At 33.4% G+C, this 15461-nt stretch overlaps 4 protein-coding genes across 7 annotated transcripts; 2 read left to right on the top strand and 2 right to left on the bottom strand.

Moving 5' to 3' along the window:
• Window positions 1-53: 53 nt before the first annotated feature.
• Window positions 54-2595, bottom strand: VhaSFD (V-type proton ATPase subunit VhaSFD). The gene is made up of 2 exons (XM_015929857.3): window positions 2068-2595; window positions 54-1991 (listed from the first exon to the last, which is right to left on the bottom strand). The coding sequence occupies exons 1-2, from the start codon at window positions 2462-2464 to the stop codon at window positions 913-915; spliced, it is 1476 nt and encodes a 491-aa protein (XP_015785343.1). The 5' UTR covers window positions 2465-2595; the 3' UTR covers window positions 54-912.
• Window positions 2596-4029: 1434 nt separating this feature from the next.
• LOC107362264 (sialin-like) lies at window positions 4030-6400 on the top strand. 2 transcript variants are annotated; one of them, XM_015929289.3, is made up of 5 exons: window positions 4030-4299; window positions 4353-5258; window positions 5352-5498; window positions 5577-5709; window positions 5780-6400. In XM_015929289.3, the coding sequence occupies exons 2-5, from the start codon at window positions 4398-4400 to the stop codon at window positions 6229-6231; spliced, it is 1593 nt and encodes a 530-aa protein (XP_015784775.1). In that variant the 5' UTR covers window positions 4030-4299; window positions 4353-4397; the 3' UTR covers window positions 6232-6400. The 2 variants fall into 2 exon arrangements, with proteins under 2 accessions (XP_015784775.1, XP_015784776.1); XM_015929290.3 differs by having other exon boundaries at window positions 4174-4288.
• A 716-nt stretch (window positions 6401-7116) lies between these two features.
• On the top strand, window positions 7117-15332 carry LOC107362721 (sialin-like). Of its 3 annotated transcripts, none has more exons than XM_025160901.2 (4): window positions 7117-8021; window positions 8097-8243; window positions 8318-8450; window positions 14529-15076. In XM_025160901.2, the coding sequence occupies exons 1-4, from the start codon at window positions 7236-7238 to the stop codon at window positions 14957-14959; spliced, it is 1497 nt and encodes a 498-aa protein (XP_025016669.1). In that variant the 5' UTR covers window positions 7117-7235; the 3' UTR covers window positions 14960-15076. The 3 variants fall into 3 exon arrangements, with proteins under 3 accessions (XP_025016669.1, XP_015785324.1, XP_025016668.1); XM_015929838.3 differs by lacking the exon at window positions 14529-15076 and adding an exon at window positions 8537-9150; XM_025160900.2 differs by lacking the exons at window positions 7117-8021; window positions 8097-8243; window positions 8318-8450 and adding exons at window positions 12776-13685; window positions 13766-13912; window positions 14309-14441 and having other exon boundaries at window positions 14529-15332.
• LOC107362189 (sialin-like) lies at window positions 9394-11751 on the bottom strand. Its single transcript, XM_015929206.3, has 4 exons — window positions 10846-11751; window positions 10608-10754; window positions 10180-10312; window positions 9394-10072 (listed from the first exon to the last, which is right to left on the bottom strand). The coding sequence occupies exons 1-4, from the start codon at window positions 11641-11643 to the stop codon at window positions 9576-9578; spliced, it is 1575 nt and encodes a 524-aa protein (XP_015784692.1). The 5' UTR covers window positions 11644-11751; the 3' UTR covers window positions 9394-9575.
• Window positions 15333-15461: the final 129 nt, after the last annotated feature.

Below are 15461 nucleotides of genomic sequence, written 5' to 3'. Positions count from 1 at the left end.
ATTTAAATTGTTGATTAAATGAATTTTGAAAAGGTAAAACTTCGCATGGAATGTTGGAATATTTAAAGTAACGATTTTAAGCGTCATTTTATTACCTGACTACAATAGAAAGTTAAAACAATCAAACAATCAGCTGATAAATTGGTGTTTCTTGTTTTCATTTATAGCCAATTGCTGGTAAAGATGCAATAGAGTTTTAAATATTACATAGTAACGAGAAAATCGTTTTATGTTGCATTTTATCAAATATTTGAATAATCAACAAAATAATTTCCAAGTTAACAAGCTTAAAATAAAAGCAAGAAATAATAGCCATGATAAAATTAATAAGTATTAAACTTAAATATATAGATAGTTAAAAAATTGTTTTTTTGTCAATCTTAGTTGATCGTTTTCATTTGATATTGTGTTATAATCACGATGAATTATAGTAATTTACAAAATTGTGACTGATTTTTCTTTCCCTGGAAAGGGGAGAATAGATGAAGGAATTTAAACCTCAAAGCTCAATCCAGAGTTTATGGGTTTTCACAATTGCAACTAGAATAGATACAAGACTTGAGTAACTTGTAAGTTTTTTTTGTTGATGAAAGAAGTGGAAGGTGAGTCAGATTAAACAAAACCAACACTGAAAAATTTCTGAAAAATCAAAATACCACTTCATTCTAGTATTTCTGGGTTATTATGATAAAGGAATGTGTCTCTCGTATTTGTAAATTGAAATAATCTTGCCGATACTGAACAGCAAGGACAAAAAATCTTGAATGATTGGTAGGAAGATGGAAAAATTCCAAAAAGAAGGTTAACAGCAAAAAAATTTCAGCAAAAAAGTCTCTTTGTTTCCTTGATAATTCTCTTTTATCTGTTTTGTTTCCAAGTTTGGAGAAAATATGGGAAAACAGGGAGATCTCATCATTTCACTGAAATTGGCTTCTTGCCTGCGACTTGTCCATCTTTTTCTTTCTCCAATTGTTTTCCAAGATATTCCCAGTTATGAACGACCAACTTTTGTACACAGAGCAAAGCTTCATATTTCACGTTGGGGTCAGCATCATCCATCAATTGCATGATGAGATATTTTCCATTCAAATTTTCAATAACTGTTTTACCTCGGGGATAATAACGAATGTATTCACCAATATCGTGGATTGCTACACTCAAGACTAGAGAATCTTTGGAGGTTTCCAATATTTTGATCAATATTTTTAACAATTCATAATTCTTTTCATTCAATCGTAAAGCATTTTCTCGCCAAAACTTTTCATTGGAATGAACAGGACTCCATTCTAATCGTCCAGATTTAACTTCGTTACAATATTCATCAAATGAGGACAGGTCGCTAACATATGACTGTAATTTTTCATATAAAAATTCAATATCCTCTAAGAGATCAGGATCCTCGTATTTATTACTCGCTTGCTTGAGAATATCCAACTGTTTTAGAACTTTACCTTGAACCATGGTAATAGCATTATCTCGTGACACTTCAGGATCTTCAGGCTTTTCAATAAGATTTCTGAATGTTGCCAAAATTATTCGGGTTACTTTTTCTTTCACTGATTCATTAAGAATATCAGCAAGAGCAGGAATAGCATTGTTTTTTGACATATTTTCTGAGGTCGATGGGTGGAATGACAAGAGCCAGAGGCAGAAAGTAAGCTGATATTGTATTTGAAAGTTAACTCTGTTGGACAAAACTGAGATGATCGTTGGTATACCTTCAGTTGATATGAATAGCTTACGATACTCTTCAATTCTCAGCATCATCTGAAGACATCTGGCAATTGAACCTAGATATTCATTATTAGGTAATTTCAACTGTTCCAACAACCAACAAATGTAGAATTGAAGATCAGTTTCTCCCATCAGTTCTTTAGACCAACATGCAATCTTGGTAATTATTCTGGATGCCATGTTTTGGATTAGACCGTCACTTTTCTGCAATTGATGTTCCATATGACTCCAAATTGTTCTCTTTTTCTTGGCACCACCTATAAATGATAAAAAAATAAAATGTAAATATCAATCAAAAAATGGAATATTTGACTGGAAAATTGTCCTTTTTACCTTTTTTCCTACAGTATTCTTTGAATATCTCAACTCTAGATTTGTCTTCATTCAGCATATCATCGATAAGGATGAGAATATACTGAGTAGCTTGATTCTTGGACAGTTTTTCCAATAAGCTTAGGAATACTTCAGCACAAAGCATAGCATCTTTCTTGAAGAATTCATCTCTAGCTTCAGCAGTCTCCAAGCTTTCATATTTAACAATCCAGTCAAATTCTTGTTGGGAAATGAAATCACCCGATCGATAGAAATGCCAGTTTACCCGAACATTGCGAACCTCTGCAGCCTTTTGCTGTATCACTGAGGTAGCCGATATTACGCCTCCCTTTTCAATATCGTCAGGAAGGTTTTGAAGAACAGAATCTAATTTCAATGAGCTGATATCAGATGACATTTTGGCAAATAAAGAAGAGGAACCACTGGTTCAAATAAAGGTCGATAGAATAGCAATTAGTCCAAAAAAATAATAAGCAAATCAGCACTCAGATAAATAAAACAAATTTAGTTGTGAAAGCAATTGATGTTGATCAAGGACAGAAAAGGAGATTTGTTCAAATATTTACTGTAATTATCTTTATTTTTAATGTAACATTAAAAAGCATACAATAGAGGGAGCCACGAGTGAAAATGAACAATTTTTTCTCGAATTAAATTAAATTTAAATCAGTTTTTATTTTTAGATTGTGATTAAATAATGTTTTCAATTCTCTGTACAACCGATGAATCAAGCAAAATGCGGTTTACGTCTTATCCGTTCTAAATAACCAAGGTCTAGGGTCTTTCAATCTGTGATCTCTCAGGATATAAAACCACATTTTATGAAACATTTTATTAATTATTTATTAAACAATCAATTTACTGATGGAATATTTAAAAAGCCATTGAACAATTAGGAAAAAAAGACTTTATCCACCTCGACCAAGAAGGAAATAGCACATGGAACGAAGAAAAATAAATTTTGATTACCAAGCCCTATCAATTGAAGCAATAAAAACCATCGACAACCTCAAAAAACATGAAAACATTATTTGAAACTAACAAGAACACGAAGAAGCGAAATTTTTCTGAATTTACATTGAATTTTTCTCGAGCCTAGCATAATATCTTATCTACAAAATGCCCTCCATTACTTTATATATTTCCCATACATTGTTTCTAACAATTAAAACCTTTATTTGCGACCTATCATTTAACTCCTTGCTATTAATCAAATTTCCAATGTTTTTTTCAGACCAACTTTTTGTAAAATCAAATTTATTGTCACTGTTTTTTAATTGTCGTGTATGCAGTTCTTGCAGTACAGAGTTTAACTGTTCGGATTTACAGAGTAGTTTCCATCAGCTATCCTCTATCATGTAACATGGTGAAATAATCAATAAACGTTTTCCTTTTTAATGAGATTTCAGTTTTAATTCAGTTTAAAGGTAACCTAAATAAATAAATCGTTTACTGATGGTTGATGTTGGCATGGCTAATGTTTTAAGTCAATCAAAGATACAAAATTTTGCTCGCAAAGAGAAGCAAAAATGTAAAACAATTATCTGTCTTTTCTGAATTATTGTGTAATTATTACCAATGAATTCACCTTGAAGTAAGGCCAATTAAGACCAGATGATAAGGGAAACATTTGAATGGCAGTAAAGGTTGTCAATATGAGCGATACAGAAGTGATTACCATACATTACCAAAATAGAGAGGAAAGCAGCTGAATCATCTGAGTATTATAATCAAGCAACTTTTCAATCCTTTTCAATTAAACATCTATCTGTAGGTTTATAATAATTTATTATTTGCTAATAATTTTCAAAACCTTGCTAACATAATCATTGGCAATTTGAATCTAAAACATCTACTCCGAGCACACAAAGTAGAGCTTCATTTTGTCAACTGTTTTTTCCAGCTCTTTTCAAATGCAAACGTAATTATTGGAAATCTAAACATTCCCCTCTCAAATCAACATCATCATGAACTTGTTACTCTTTTATTGCAGATGAAATCAAATAAAGGTTGACTGATAACGTTTCATCAATTCATTAGGAACTCTTATTTCCAATCCATACATTAATGATCTCACAGTAAATTCAACACTTTATTGTACAGCTACTTATTTTGTTTTATTTTGTTTCAACGCCAAAATCATTGAAATCAAGCAAACAGATGGTCAAAGCAGGACCAAGCTTCCAATCAAACAGCTCTAGTGGACCAACATTTATTACAAGTATGTTAAAGGTAAGGTTATCAGTACAGTTAGTGAAATTATTTGAACGTTTCCTCTTTTTTAGATATTATTGAATCACTAGAGATCACAGTCAGGAGCAATTTCAAATATGGATAAAGAACAGCATCAATCAAAAGACGAGTCAATGGCGCACGGATCATCAAATAATAGTCCCACTCAACCATTTGAACCATTAACAATGAACGAAAGCAAACGCGTTCCCAACCTGCGATGGTTTGTCATTATTATGTCACATTTGGTGCTTTTCTCTGTTACTGTTGTCGTTTCTAGTTTAAGTTTAACGATAGTGGCCATGGTTCGAGTTGAAGCTAAATCAAGTGAAGAAGCAGAAGCTGAGTGTATGAAGTACTGTAATGGGTCTTATACAGCAATGATATCAGAAATTTCATCGGAAAGTTTGAAGTATCACGTATCATGGAGTGAAACAGAAAAGGATTATATGCTTGAAGCAGTATTCTGGGGTGCATTAATCTCATCACCTATTGGTGGACGGATTGGTGAGCTTCTGGGTCCTCGTCGAAGTGTGTCTCTCTGTTTGATTGCCATTTCTGTGTTGAATTTGCTGTTCGCTCCGGCAGCTTTAATCAACTATTGGGTTGCCTTTGTGATTCGTTTGGTTCAAGGGATAGGCCAGGGTATTGTGATGCCTTCACTTTATGTCGTTGTCAGTCGTTGGTCTACTGATCATGAAAGGACTCTAAGTAATGCTGTTGTTCAAAGTGGAATAGCAATGGCAAACATTGTAGTTCATCCTTTTGTTGGTTTACTCATCTCCAATGAATCTGCAAACAACTGGCCATCAATTTTTTACTACATTAGTCTACTAAATTTGGCAGTATTTTGCTTCTGGTATCTAATTGTTTACGATTTCCCTGAAACTCATCCTTATTTGAGCAAAGAAGAGCTTGATTACATTGCTCTTAATCGATCCTTTAAACCAGGAGTTTCGGTAAATACCAGTTTAAATTAGATAATTTTATAAGAGATAATTGAATGTAAATCTTTACCAATCAACGTCAAATAATCTTCATTTTGATCTCAGAAAATAGTTCCATGGACTCGTTTAATGTCATCGCCTCCTGTTATTGCTTACCTTTGTGTTTCATTCACTTATGGTTGGTTAATAAGTACAGTTTCAACTCAAATACCATCGTTTTATAAGGAAATTTTAGGCCTGAGTTTTGAAGCGGTTAGTATCAGAGTACAATTTGGAGGATTTCAAGCAATTATTTGAACTCAATTTCTTTTTCCATGTTTCCCTTTTCAGAATGGTTTACTCAATGCATTGCCATGGATTTTATCTCTTATAATATCACTTACTGCAGGCTATGCAGCTGATCGTGTTTGTCGAACCAGTTCAGTATCTTTGACGAAATTAAGGAAATTATTAGCATTTTTAGGTATTTCTTTATTATCGTCTTGTTTAACTTGCTTTTAAAACGTTCATTTTTATGTAATTTTGAAATGAAGGATTAGGATCTGGTTCAATTGGAATACTGTTGATCACTTGTTATGATTGGGATAAAAAGTCGATCGTTTCATTGGTGACTTTATCGAAAGGCTTTGCCACACTCAACATTGCTGGACCTGGAACATCTCATCTTGATATTAGTCCAAGTTATGCTGGAACCTTAGCCGGAATATATAATTTATTTTTCAATCTATCAGCTTTAATCATGAACCATTCAGTTGCTACAATTGTCGGTGATTATCCAACACAACAAAAATGGTTCACCTTCTTCCGTCTAACCTCAGGTCTAAACATTATCGGTCTTATTTTATTCATAATCATGGGATCAGCACAAGTTCAACCCTGGGATCCATCATATGAACCAAGTCCAGTCAACTTCGCAACTCCTTTAAACTTGGATTTCAATTATCAAGCTAACATGAATACTTTTCAACATACAAATGAAAACTAAGTTCTGGCTGTAATTTGATCTAAAATAACATTATTACCAGTTTATTATATTAATCACGTTTTAATTGTCATCAGTTATATATTTAATATTGTATAATATTGAATAATTGTTAAATTATATTGTATTTAAAATCACTTAAATGAACATTAAATGACTTTTATGATTTTTACTCAACACTTGATTGCATTTTCACAACTAAATATTTGAGACAGAAATGTTTAAAATATTGGACTTCAATGATAAAAAATTAACACAAACTGAAATGAAAATATCAATATTAAATTGATATCAAACTTAATTCAATAGTTAATTACTTCATTTCCGAGAATTGATTAAGCCATCTCTCAATATTAAAAGTCATTTGGTCTATCTGCTGTGTTCGTGCCTTTGAAACTAAATGGCGTCAATGTGATGATTGTCAACTTATTATTAATTTATTGAAAACAAAAATCAATTTTCGTAGTACTTTTGTATTAACCTTTATCTGCGATTCCTAAATATTCAAGACATAAGAAATTATATCGAAACATATCTCTAGTTAAGACTAGTTAATCTTTCAAGGGTTTTACGGATTCGTATTTTTATTTGTTGTGATTCCATGTGAATCAAGTATTCTCATCGCACCAATTTATACTTTTTGTATTGAAATATGAGATAAATATTAGATTATATTTTTTTATAATGGCTGAATGTCAAAAATCGTTTGTTTCAATGTTCAATATTTGCGAAGATTCGCATTATAACAAGTGACTCCAGCTAATCAAATGGCAAAAACAAAAATAAATTCAATACATTGATCTAAATCTAAAGATTATTCAAATAAGAAAGAGATTAATGAACAAGAATGATAAGAAACCAAAAAACACCTAAAAAGCAGAGACTGAACAAAACTTATTTATTTGAACAAACAATCGGCAAACACAATTGAAGTTTCCTTGTTACAGTTATAAAACATTGAATTTTATATGTGAAAAGAGTTACCCTAACAACCAATTAACACTAAAATGGACCGTACACGAGGTAACAGTGTTACTTCAATAAAATCAGTGATCAAAAACGTTGCTCGATTCCGTTGGATAATATTCATTCTTGCAAATGTTGCCGTTTTCGCCAATTTCATTGTTCTTTCAAGCTTTAGCATAACAGTAGTGGCTATGCTTGGTAAGAGCAATGAACACACAACAACAATTGATGCAGTCAACTCAACAGTCAACGTAGCAATAACACCTTTAAAACCTGGAAGTGACCATGTTGATTGGTCAAATGTAGATAAATCCCGAATGCTTTCAGCCTCTTTTTGGGGAAGTCTGGTCATGTCTTTATTCGGTGGTCGTATTTGTGAGCTATTTGGTCCAAGAAAAGTCGTATCACTATCGCTTTTGGTGAATGGCCTAGCTACTCTTTTATTCCCAGTTATATCAGTCAAGAGTTTTGGTGGAGCTTATGTTATGAGGATAATCAGTGGAATCTGTACAGGAATCGTTCAACCCTCGTCTATTGTAATTGTATCTAGATGGGCCATAACCTCAGAGCGAACACTTGCAAATGCTGTTGTAACGTCTGGTGGTACGCTGGCTAATCTTATTTCATTGCCTCTTGCTGGTATTTTAGTTGATTCCAGTTTCCTTGGTGGTTGGCCTTCAGTGTTTTACCTCTTTGGTGGACTTAATTTGATTATAGCCATCATTTGGTTTATTGTTGTTTATGATACTCCAGAAGTTCATCCATATTTAGGTTCTGAAGAGTTGGAAGTGATATTGAAAAATAGATCAGTCAGTTCAGGAGGTTCAGTAAGTAATTGACACTGTACATCGTCATCAATAACCGATTGATAATGTTTTTTATTTGTTTGGTCATTTTAAAAGGTTTCAATTCCATGGGGCAAAATGTTTACTTCGATTCCCATTATTGCTTACTTGATTCCTGCATTCACTTATGGTTGGGTTGTTGCAGTTGTAACTTCACAGGTTCCGTCATTTTATGAAGAGATCCTCAGCTTTTCACACACTGGAGTAAGTTTTGATTTGTTTTCGATGAATACTGATTTATTTGTATAAACATATCTTAATTAACTGTTTAATTTCAGAATGGATTTGTAGCCAGTCTTCCCTGGTTGTTTGGTATGGGTGCTCAACTGATTGGAAGTGCAGTTACAGACAGAATTAGGAAAGCCAACAGATTTTCATTAGCATCTATTCGTAAAATTGTCACTGTTCTATGTAAGTTTCATTACCTTTTATTTATATTCAAGAGTCGAATTATTGTCATTATCATTTGATTCTAACTATTTTTTCCATTTTTTTAGCTCTTGGTAGCTGTTCAATCGGTTTAGTAGCCATAACATTGTTAGGAAAACATAGGATTCCCGTTGTCTTAACATTAGCCCTCGCTAAAGGAATGGGTACTTTATCTGTCGCTGGAAGTGGAGTTAATCATTTAGATATTGCACCTTCATTCGCTGGTACATTAGCTGGTTTTTATGGAGTTATGCTAAGCTTAGCTTCATTGATTGCTAATGAAGCAGCCGCTCATATTGTTGGTAAAAATTCTGGTAACAACAAAAATTCCCAACAAAACTGGTACCATTACTTTTACATATCAGCTGCAGTCAATATAGCCGGTGTGATACTGTTTTGTCTTATGGGCTCTGGAGAGGTACAAAGTTGGGATCCAGCATCATCGGCCAACAGACAAAATGTAAAATCAGAAACTCAAAATGACAGAGCAACGACTCGAAATAATGATGTAGAGCTTGCAACAGTCGAACATTAAATTTAACAGTCAAATATGTCTCTTTGATACTCTTTTTATTTTGTTTGTTGCATGTTGATTTGATCTATCAATATATTAATATATCGATAAATTGTACATGTATTATTAATTGTAACTTGATCTTGAATAAAGTCTGTAAAAACTCAATTTCCCCTTCTCTCGATTGATTAGAATTGTAAGTTCGAAGCAAAAAAGACAAACGATTCCAATCAAGATGTCTAAATGGATCAAGGCATAGATAGCAATGTAAGGATTAATGAAATGGGAATAATGAATTCATGTTTGATTGGTGTTCAATGATAGAGTTTGCAAAACAAAAATAAACTTTGGTTGCAAGATATTAATAATATCATGAGATTTATGAATAAAATAAATGTAGACATAAATAAATATCAATTAATCTTTTTATAACAATCGTCTTATTAGCACCAAACTGCATCAGAGGTTTATTTTCGTGGTTTAGATTGAAAAACAATTGCCTTTTGACTTCAAAATGAAACATTTTTTTAATTTATTTTGGATATAAACGAATGCAATTAACAAATTAAAACAACATTATGCATAATGTTAGCTTAAGAGTCAATATGATCTTTGTTTGAATTATAGCTTTCAAGAGATTCTATGACTATTTGATTATTATTTTCTGTATTTCCCTTAGTAATGTTTTGTGACTTTAAACTTGAATTATTTGTATTACTTTGCTTAGGAACTGATGAAGGATCCCAACTTTGTGTTTCTCCTGAACCAAAGAGGCAAAACACGATTACTCCAACAACGTTTATGGCTGCGCTCAAGTAAAAGAAATAGTACCAATTTTGAGCTGTTGTTTCATTCCCAACGATCTGAGCTGCACCTTCATTGGCAGCCAATGATGACAAACTGTGTAACACTGATGCAAAGCCACCCAAAGTCCCAGCAAATGACGGTGCAATGTCGAGATGATTTGCACCAGCACCAGCAATAACTAAACTTCCCATTCCTTTGGCAATTGACAAGGTTAGTACAACAGCCGTTCGTCTTTTACCAAGAAGGGTAATTGCAACCAGTCCACAAGATACTGTACCTAAACCTAAATTAATAGATGATGGTTTACTTTCCAAAAGTATATATTGAGCATAAAGGTTTAACAGTTTAACCCAGAAGCTTAATCGTGGGTTAAGAAGAGTCTTTACTTACCAATAAGGGTAAAAGTTTTTCGAATTACTGCTGTAGAGAAGCGATTAGTTCGACGCAATTTATCAGCAATTGTACTTCCAAGAATAGAAATTAACGTTGATAGCAACCAGGGAAGACTCGACAAAAACCCATTCTGAAATCGAAAATATTCTTCGTTAAAACAATTATTAAGCAAACAGCTATTACATTATGGATTAAACTAAATTTTACTGTTTTGTTTAAGTCAAGTCCAAATCAACATTTTCTGTCAAAATTTAACCAAATCAAGAAACTAAATCATTTAGCTGAACTGGTGAAACAATTTGTTATAATAAACAAAAATGGAATGATAGTTTCCATGAAAAAACACAAAGCGTCCATCCAAATCTTAACAGTAACACATCTTAATATTTTATCGTCTTGCAAGAAGAAAATTGAGCTAAACTTACCGCTGTGTGTGAAAACCCAAGAACCTCTTCGTAAAACGAAGGAATCTGAGCGCCAACAACAGCACTAATCCAGCCATAAGTAAAACTAGGAACAAGATGAGCAATTACTGGTAATGATGTCAACATTTTTCGCCAAGGTACATCAATCTAAGGGAAGAATGAATAAGAGAAATTGTTTTTAATTAAAGAAAATTTAACGCATGAAGTGTAAAGTAATATAATAAAATATGGTACTAACTTTATCGCTTGATTTGAGTGTACGGTTGGAAAGTATTTCTTCCAACTCTTCAGCACTTAAATATGGATGTTCCTCGGGAGTGTCATAGATGATAATATACCAAGCAATGGCTATGATCACATTAAGTCCACCAAAGAGGTAAAAGACTGAAGGCCAACCACCAAGGAAACTGGAACTAACCAAAATACCGGCAAATGGAAGGCCAACAAGACTACCAATCGCACCACCAGATATTACCACTGAGTTTGACAAAGTCCTTTCACTTGAAGTGGACCATCGAGAGATCATCACAAAGAGTGAAGGTGGAATCAATCCAGCACAAATCCCTTGGATAACTTTAACCAGGTAAGCACCAAGAAAACTGTGCTTTGCTATCAAGGGAAACAGCATGTTGGTAAATCCTACGAATGCTAAAGCCAACGATACAACTTTCCTTGGACCAAATAGTTCACAAATGCGACCACTAAACAATGATATCGCCAAAATTCCCCAGAACCCTGCTTGAAGCATACGATCTTTATCCACACTTGTCCAGTCAACATGAATTTTACCCGTTGATATTGGCGCAATTTTGACTGTTGATGTACCATTTGCATCCAAGAGTTGTGTTGAGTTGGTTGGATCTTTCTCAATCATAGCAACGATTGTTAAACTTAAGCTTGTTGCAATCACAGTATTGGCAAAACTAGCGATGTTTCCAAGCATGAATATTAACCATCGGAATCGGGCCACATTCTTAATCACTGATTTAATTGAAGCAATGCTGGCTCGACGGGAACTGAGTCGTGATACAGTCATTTTTTGAATGTTTACACAAATTAAAAGTCGATTGTTACGAAAGTTTTCACAGTTTATTTAAAAGCAAACTCTATCAAAAACAATTGATGATTGACAAGGTTCGTTCAATTTGAAACTCTTTTATATCGTATTATATCAAATAATCGTCGAACATAATCTTAATCTTGTTGTCTAACTTTGTTACTATTAATTGCTAAGGATTAACTGCTGAACTAAATCTCCATGGCGTAAATTCCCCTGAATCCTTGCATTCGCTTAAGGATGGACATTTGCTCTTTTCTACGTCACAAGGTCCATCATTTTATCATCCATGGATTTTGATTAAATTATCATAATATTGATGTTTGGTGCACGAATTGTGAACAAAAAAATGATTTCGGTCGATTTGAGTTCAATTCAATACAATTTGCACATTTGAGCCAATGTTGGTTTGATTGATCAATATAGATATTCCGTGCATGACTAATCGTGGCTTAATCGCATTAATCTGTGAAAGATTGTATCAAATCAAATCAATTCATTTTATGAATTTTATGTGAAGGTGATCTTACTAGAAATGGGACAAGATATTATTATTTTCTGTATTTCCATTAGTGATGTTTTGTGACTTTAAACTTCAACTATTTGATCTATCACTTTGTTTAGGAAATGATGACGGACCGCAACTTTGTGTTTCTCCTGAACCAAAGAGGACAAACACGATTCCTCCAATAATGTTCACATAATAATGTGCGATCGAATAATGAATAATACATATTTCGCCAATGGATTGGGAATGATGATCTGATATTAAAAACACCATAACAGTTTAACACGATAAAACTTTGTACAAAACGGTATGGCGTTTAGTATGGTAAAGTGGTTTAAATCTGTCCGATATCGCTGAAGAAAGTTAACCGAAGTTATGAAACCAGAAACTTTGCAAAGAAAAACAAAAATTGAACCTTGGTTGCAACTATTACTGTAAGTATTAAGATGAATTATGGAAGAAATGAATTGATCTCGATTCATGTAATCATCCAAGCTGAATGAGAGTCTTGTTTTCAGTGATTCAGATTAAAAACATTTCACTATTTAACTGTAAATGAAAGATTGAGAGTAGTCATTTTACCAAAGTGCGATATTAGACTAAACAAAACTTATTCATTTGAATAACTCTGCAACTTTGCAGTTCCATTACTTTCAGTTACAATTTATAACAGTGAATATTATGAGCAAAAAGTTAGTCACATTAACACTCAATCAACAGGAAGATGGACCGTTCCAGAGGTGACAGTGGTGCTTCAATTAAATCAGTGATCAACAAAGTTGCTCGATTTCGCTGGTTGATATTCATCCTTGGAAATATCGCGAATTTAGTCATTTTCATCGTTCTAAATAGTTTCAGTTTAACAATTGTGGGTATGATTGGTAAACACGAAGAACAAATTATTTCACTTGCACCAGTCAACTCATCATTCAACGCTTCAAGCTCTTCCGTGGTATCACCAAGAAGTGTCCATGTTGATTGGTCTAATGTAGATAAATCTCGAATGCTTTCAGCCTCTTTTTGGGGAAGTCTAGTCATGTCTTTATTCGGTGGTCGTATTTGTGAGTTATTTGGTCCAAGGAAAGTCGTATCACTATCACTGTTGGTGAATGGCATCGTTACTCTTTTATTTCCAGTTATATCAATCCACAGTTTTATTGGAGCTTATGTTATAAGAATAGTCAGCGGCAGCTGTACAGGAATCGTTCAACCCTCGTGTATTGTTATTGTATCAAGATGGTCAATGGTCTCGGAGCGAACACTTGCAAATGCCGTTGTATCATCTGGTAATGCTTTCTCTAATCTTATATCACTGCCTCTTGCTGGCATTTTGGTTGATTCCAGTTTCCTCGGTGGTTGGCCGTCAGTGTTTTACCTCTTTGGTGGACTTAATTTGATTGTAGCCATCATCTGGTTTATTGTTGTTTATGATACTCCAGAAGTTCATCCATATTTAGGTTCTGAAGAGTTGGAAGTGATATTGAAAAATAGATCAGTCAGTTCAGGAGGTTCAGTAAGTAATTGTACATATCATGATCAAACTTCAAGTTTATTTATTCATAACAATATTTGCATTTTCGGTCATTTTAAAAGGTAAAAGTTCCATGGTGCAAAATGTTTACTTCGATTCCCATTATTGCTTATTTGATTCCTGCATTTACTTATGGTTGGGTTGTTGCAGTTGTTACTTCACAGGTTCCGTCATTCTATGAAGATATTCTAGATTTTTCATATACTGGAGTGAGTTGACAACTGAATGCTGACTGTTTTGAATTAAGTATATTTAAACAACGATTGTGAGGTGATATGATGGTTATATGCACGAGGGCGAAGCCCGAGTGTATTCACTATCATATCACCGAGCAAGAGTTGTTTAAAAAGCTTACATAATGAAAGTAAAAGCTGAAGACACAATTGGTCAATTTATGGCTAAAAAATTTTATCTCTTCTTCATTGATAAGATTTGTGAGATTTAACCAAAAATTGAATTCAATTATTTCATTTAACTCTCTATGGGTTTGTTAACAAACCCATTCAAATAACTAGTGCTAATAACCAAAAATATCAGTCGCAATAACTAGCGGTTATCAAGCACTGAGTTATGTAACACATCTAAATTAACTGCATTATTTTCAGAATGGATTTGTAACGAGTCTTCCTTGGTTGGTTGGTATCGGAGCTCAACTAATTGGAAGTGCAGTTACAGACAGAATAAGGAAAGCTAACAGATTTTCATTGGCATCTATTCGTAAAATTGTCACAGTTCTATGTAAGTTTCATTACCTTTTATTTATATTCAAGAGTCGAATTATTGTCATTATCATTTGATTCTAACTATTTTTTCCATTTTTTGCAGCTCTTGGAAGTTGTTCAATCGGTTTAGTAGCCATAACAATGTTAGGAAAACATAGGATTCCCGTTGTCTTAACCTTAGCCCTCGCTAAAGGAATGGGTACTTTATCTGTCGCTGGAAGTGGAGTTAACCATTTAGATATTGCACCTTCATTTGCTGGTACATTAGCTGGTTTTTATGGAGTTATGCTAAGTTTAGCTTCATTGATTGCTAATGAAGCAGCCGCTCATATTGTTGGTAAAAATTCATCTCAACAAAACTGGTATCATTACTTTTACATATCATCTGCAGTCAATATAGCCGGTGTGATATTGTTTTGTCTTTTGGGTTCTGGAGAGATTCAAAGCTGGGATCCGGCCTCTTCTACCAACAGACGAAATGTAAAGTCAAAGACTCGAAGTAATGATTTAGAGCTTTTATCAGTCGAACATTAAATTAAGTTAAATGAGTTTTTCGGTGCAAATGGTTTCGACTTGCATTGTTCTATGATTGTACTGGTTTTGTCGAATGGACACTAAACTTGACAAAATCAAAGTAGGTATCAACTCCTCAAAAGGGACTCTTGAAAAACGATGTGCACTTTCTGGATGGTGCAGTTTCTGAATGATCACTGTATGTGACGATTAAGACATAAATCTACGTCAAGACCTAGGAACGATTGGGACGACTAACGACATAATTTTTGATGCATAAATAGTTATTGCAAAACCAACATGTATAAATACATTTATATCTCACTCGATATATGTATTTAGTCCTACAAGCTGAATAAGAGGCTTGTTTGCAGTGATCAGATTAAAAGTAATACACAAAATTCATAATTGAGAGCTAATTCGTTTTATTAATTCCGTGTTTTAATATCACAAGTATCGAAAAGTTATGTTGTTTTTATCACTGATGATTTAGCTTCGATTGCAAAGTTTCTGATTATTCAAT

This window comes from Tetranychus urticae, chromosome 1, assembly GCF_039701765.1.
Source record: "Tetranychus urticae isolate SD_2017Ah chromosome 1, NJAU_TeUrti_SD_1.0, whole genome shotgun sequence".
Lineage (NCBI taxonomy): Eukaryota > Metazoa > Arthropoda > Arachnida > Trombidiformes > Tetranychidae > Tetranychus > Tetranychus urticae.
This window is presented reverse-complemented; position numbering and strand designations above follow the sequence as displayed.

Excerpts from the sequence above, each read along its gene's own strand:
- LOC107362189 (XM_015929206.3), bottom strand. The coding sequence starts at position 11,643 with ATGACTGTATCACGACTCAGTTCCCGTCGAGCCAGCATTGCTTCAATT. Across the intron at positions 10,755-10,845 it reads CACTCAAATCAAGCGATAAA|ATTGATGTACCTTGGCGAAA; the intron begins GTTAGTACCATA and ends TTCTTCCCTTAG. Across the intron at positions 10,313-10,607 it reads TTGGGTTTTCACACACAGCG|AATGGGTTTTTGTCGAGTCT; the intron begins GTAAGTTTAGCT and ends TTTCGATTTCAG.
- LOC107362721 (XM_015929838.3), top strand. The coding sequence starts at position 7,236 with ATGGACCGTACACGAGGTAACAGTGTTACTTCAATAAAATCAGTGATC. Across the intron at positions 8,244-8,317 it reads TCAGCTTTTCACACACTGGA|AATGGATTTGTAGCCAGTCT; the intron begins GTAAGTTTTGAT and ends GTTTAATTTCAG. Across the intron at positions 8,451-8,536 it reads TAAAATTGTCACTGTTCTAT|CTCTTGGTAGCTGTTCAATC; the intron begins GTAAGTTTCATT and ends CCATTTTTTTAG.
- VhaSFD (XM_015929857.3), bottom strand. The coding sequence starts at position 2,464 with ATGTCATCTGATATCAGCTCATTGAAATTAGATTCTGTTCTTCAAAAC. Across the intron at positions 1,992-2,067 it reads AGAATACTGTAGGAAAAAAG|GTGGTGCCAAGAAAAAGAGA; the intron begins GTAAAAAGGACA and ends TATCATTTATAG.
- LOC107362264 (XM_015929289.3), top strand. The coding sequence starts at position 4,398 with ATGGATAAAGAACAGCATCAATCAAAAGACGAGTCAATGGCGCACGGA. Across the intron at positions 5,499-5,576 it reads TAGGCCTGAGTTTTGAAGCG|AATGGTTTACTCAATGCATT; the intron begins GTTAGTATCAGA and ends TTCCCTTTTCAG. Across the intron at positions 5,710-5,779 it reads GAAATTATTAGCATTTTTAG|GATTAGGATCTGGTTCAATT; the intron begins GTATTTCTTTAT and ends TTTGAAATGAAG.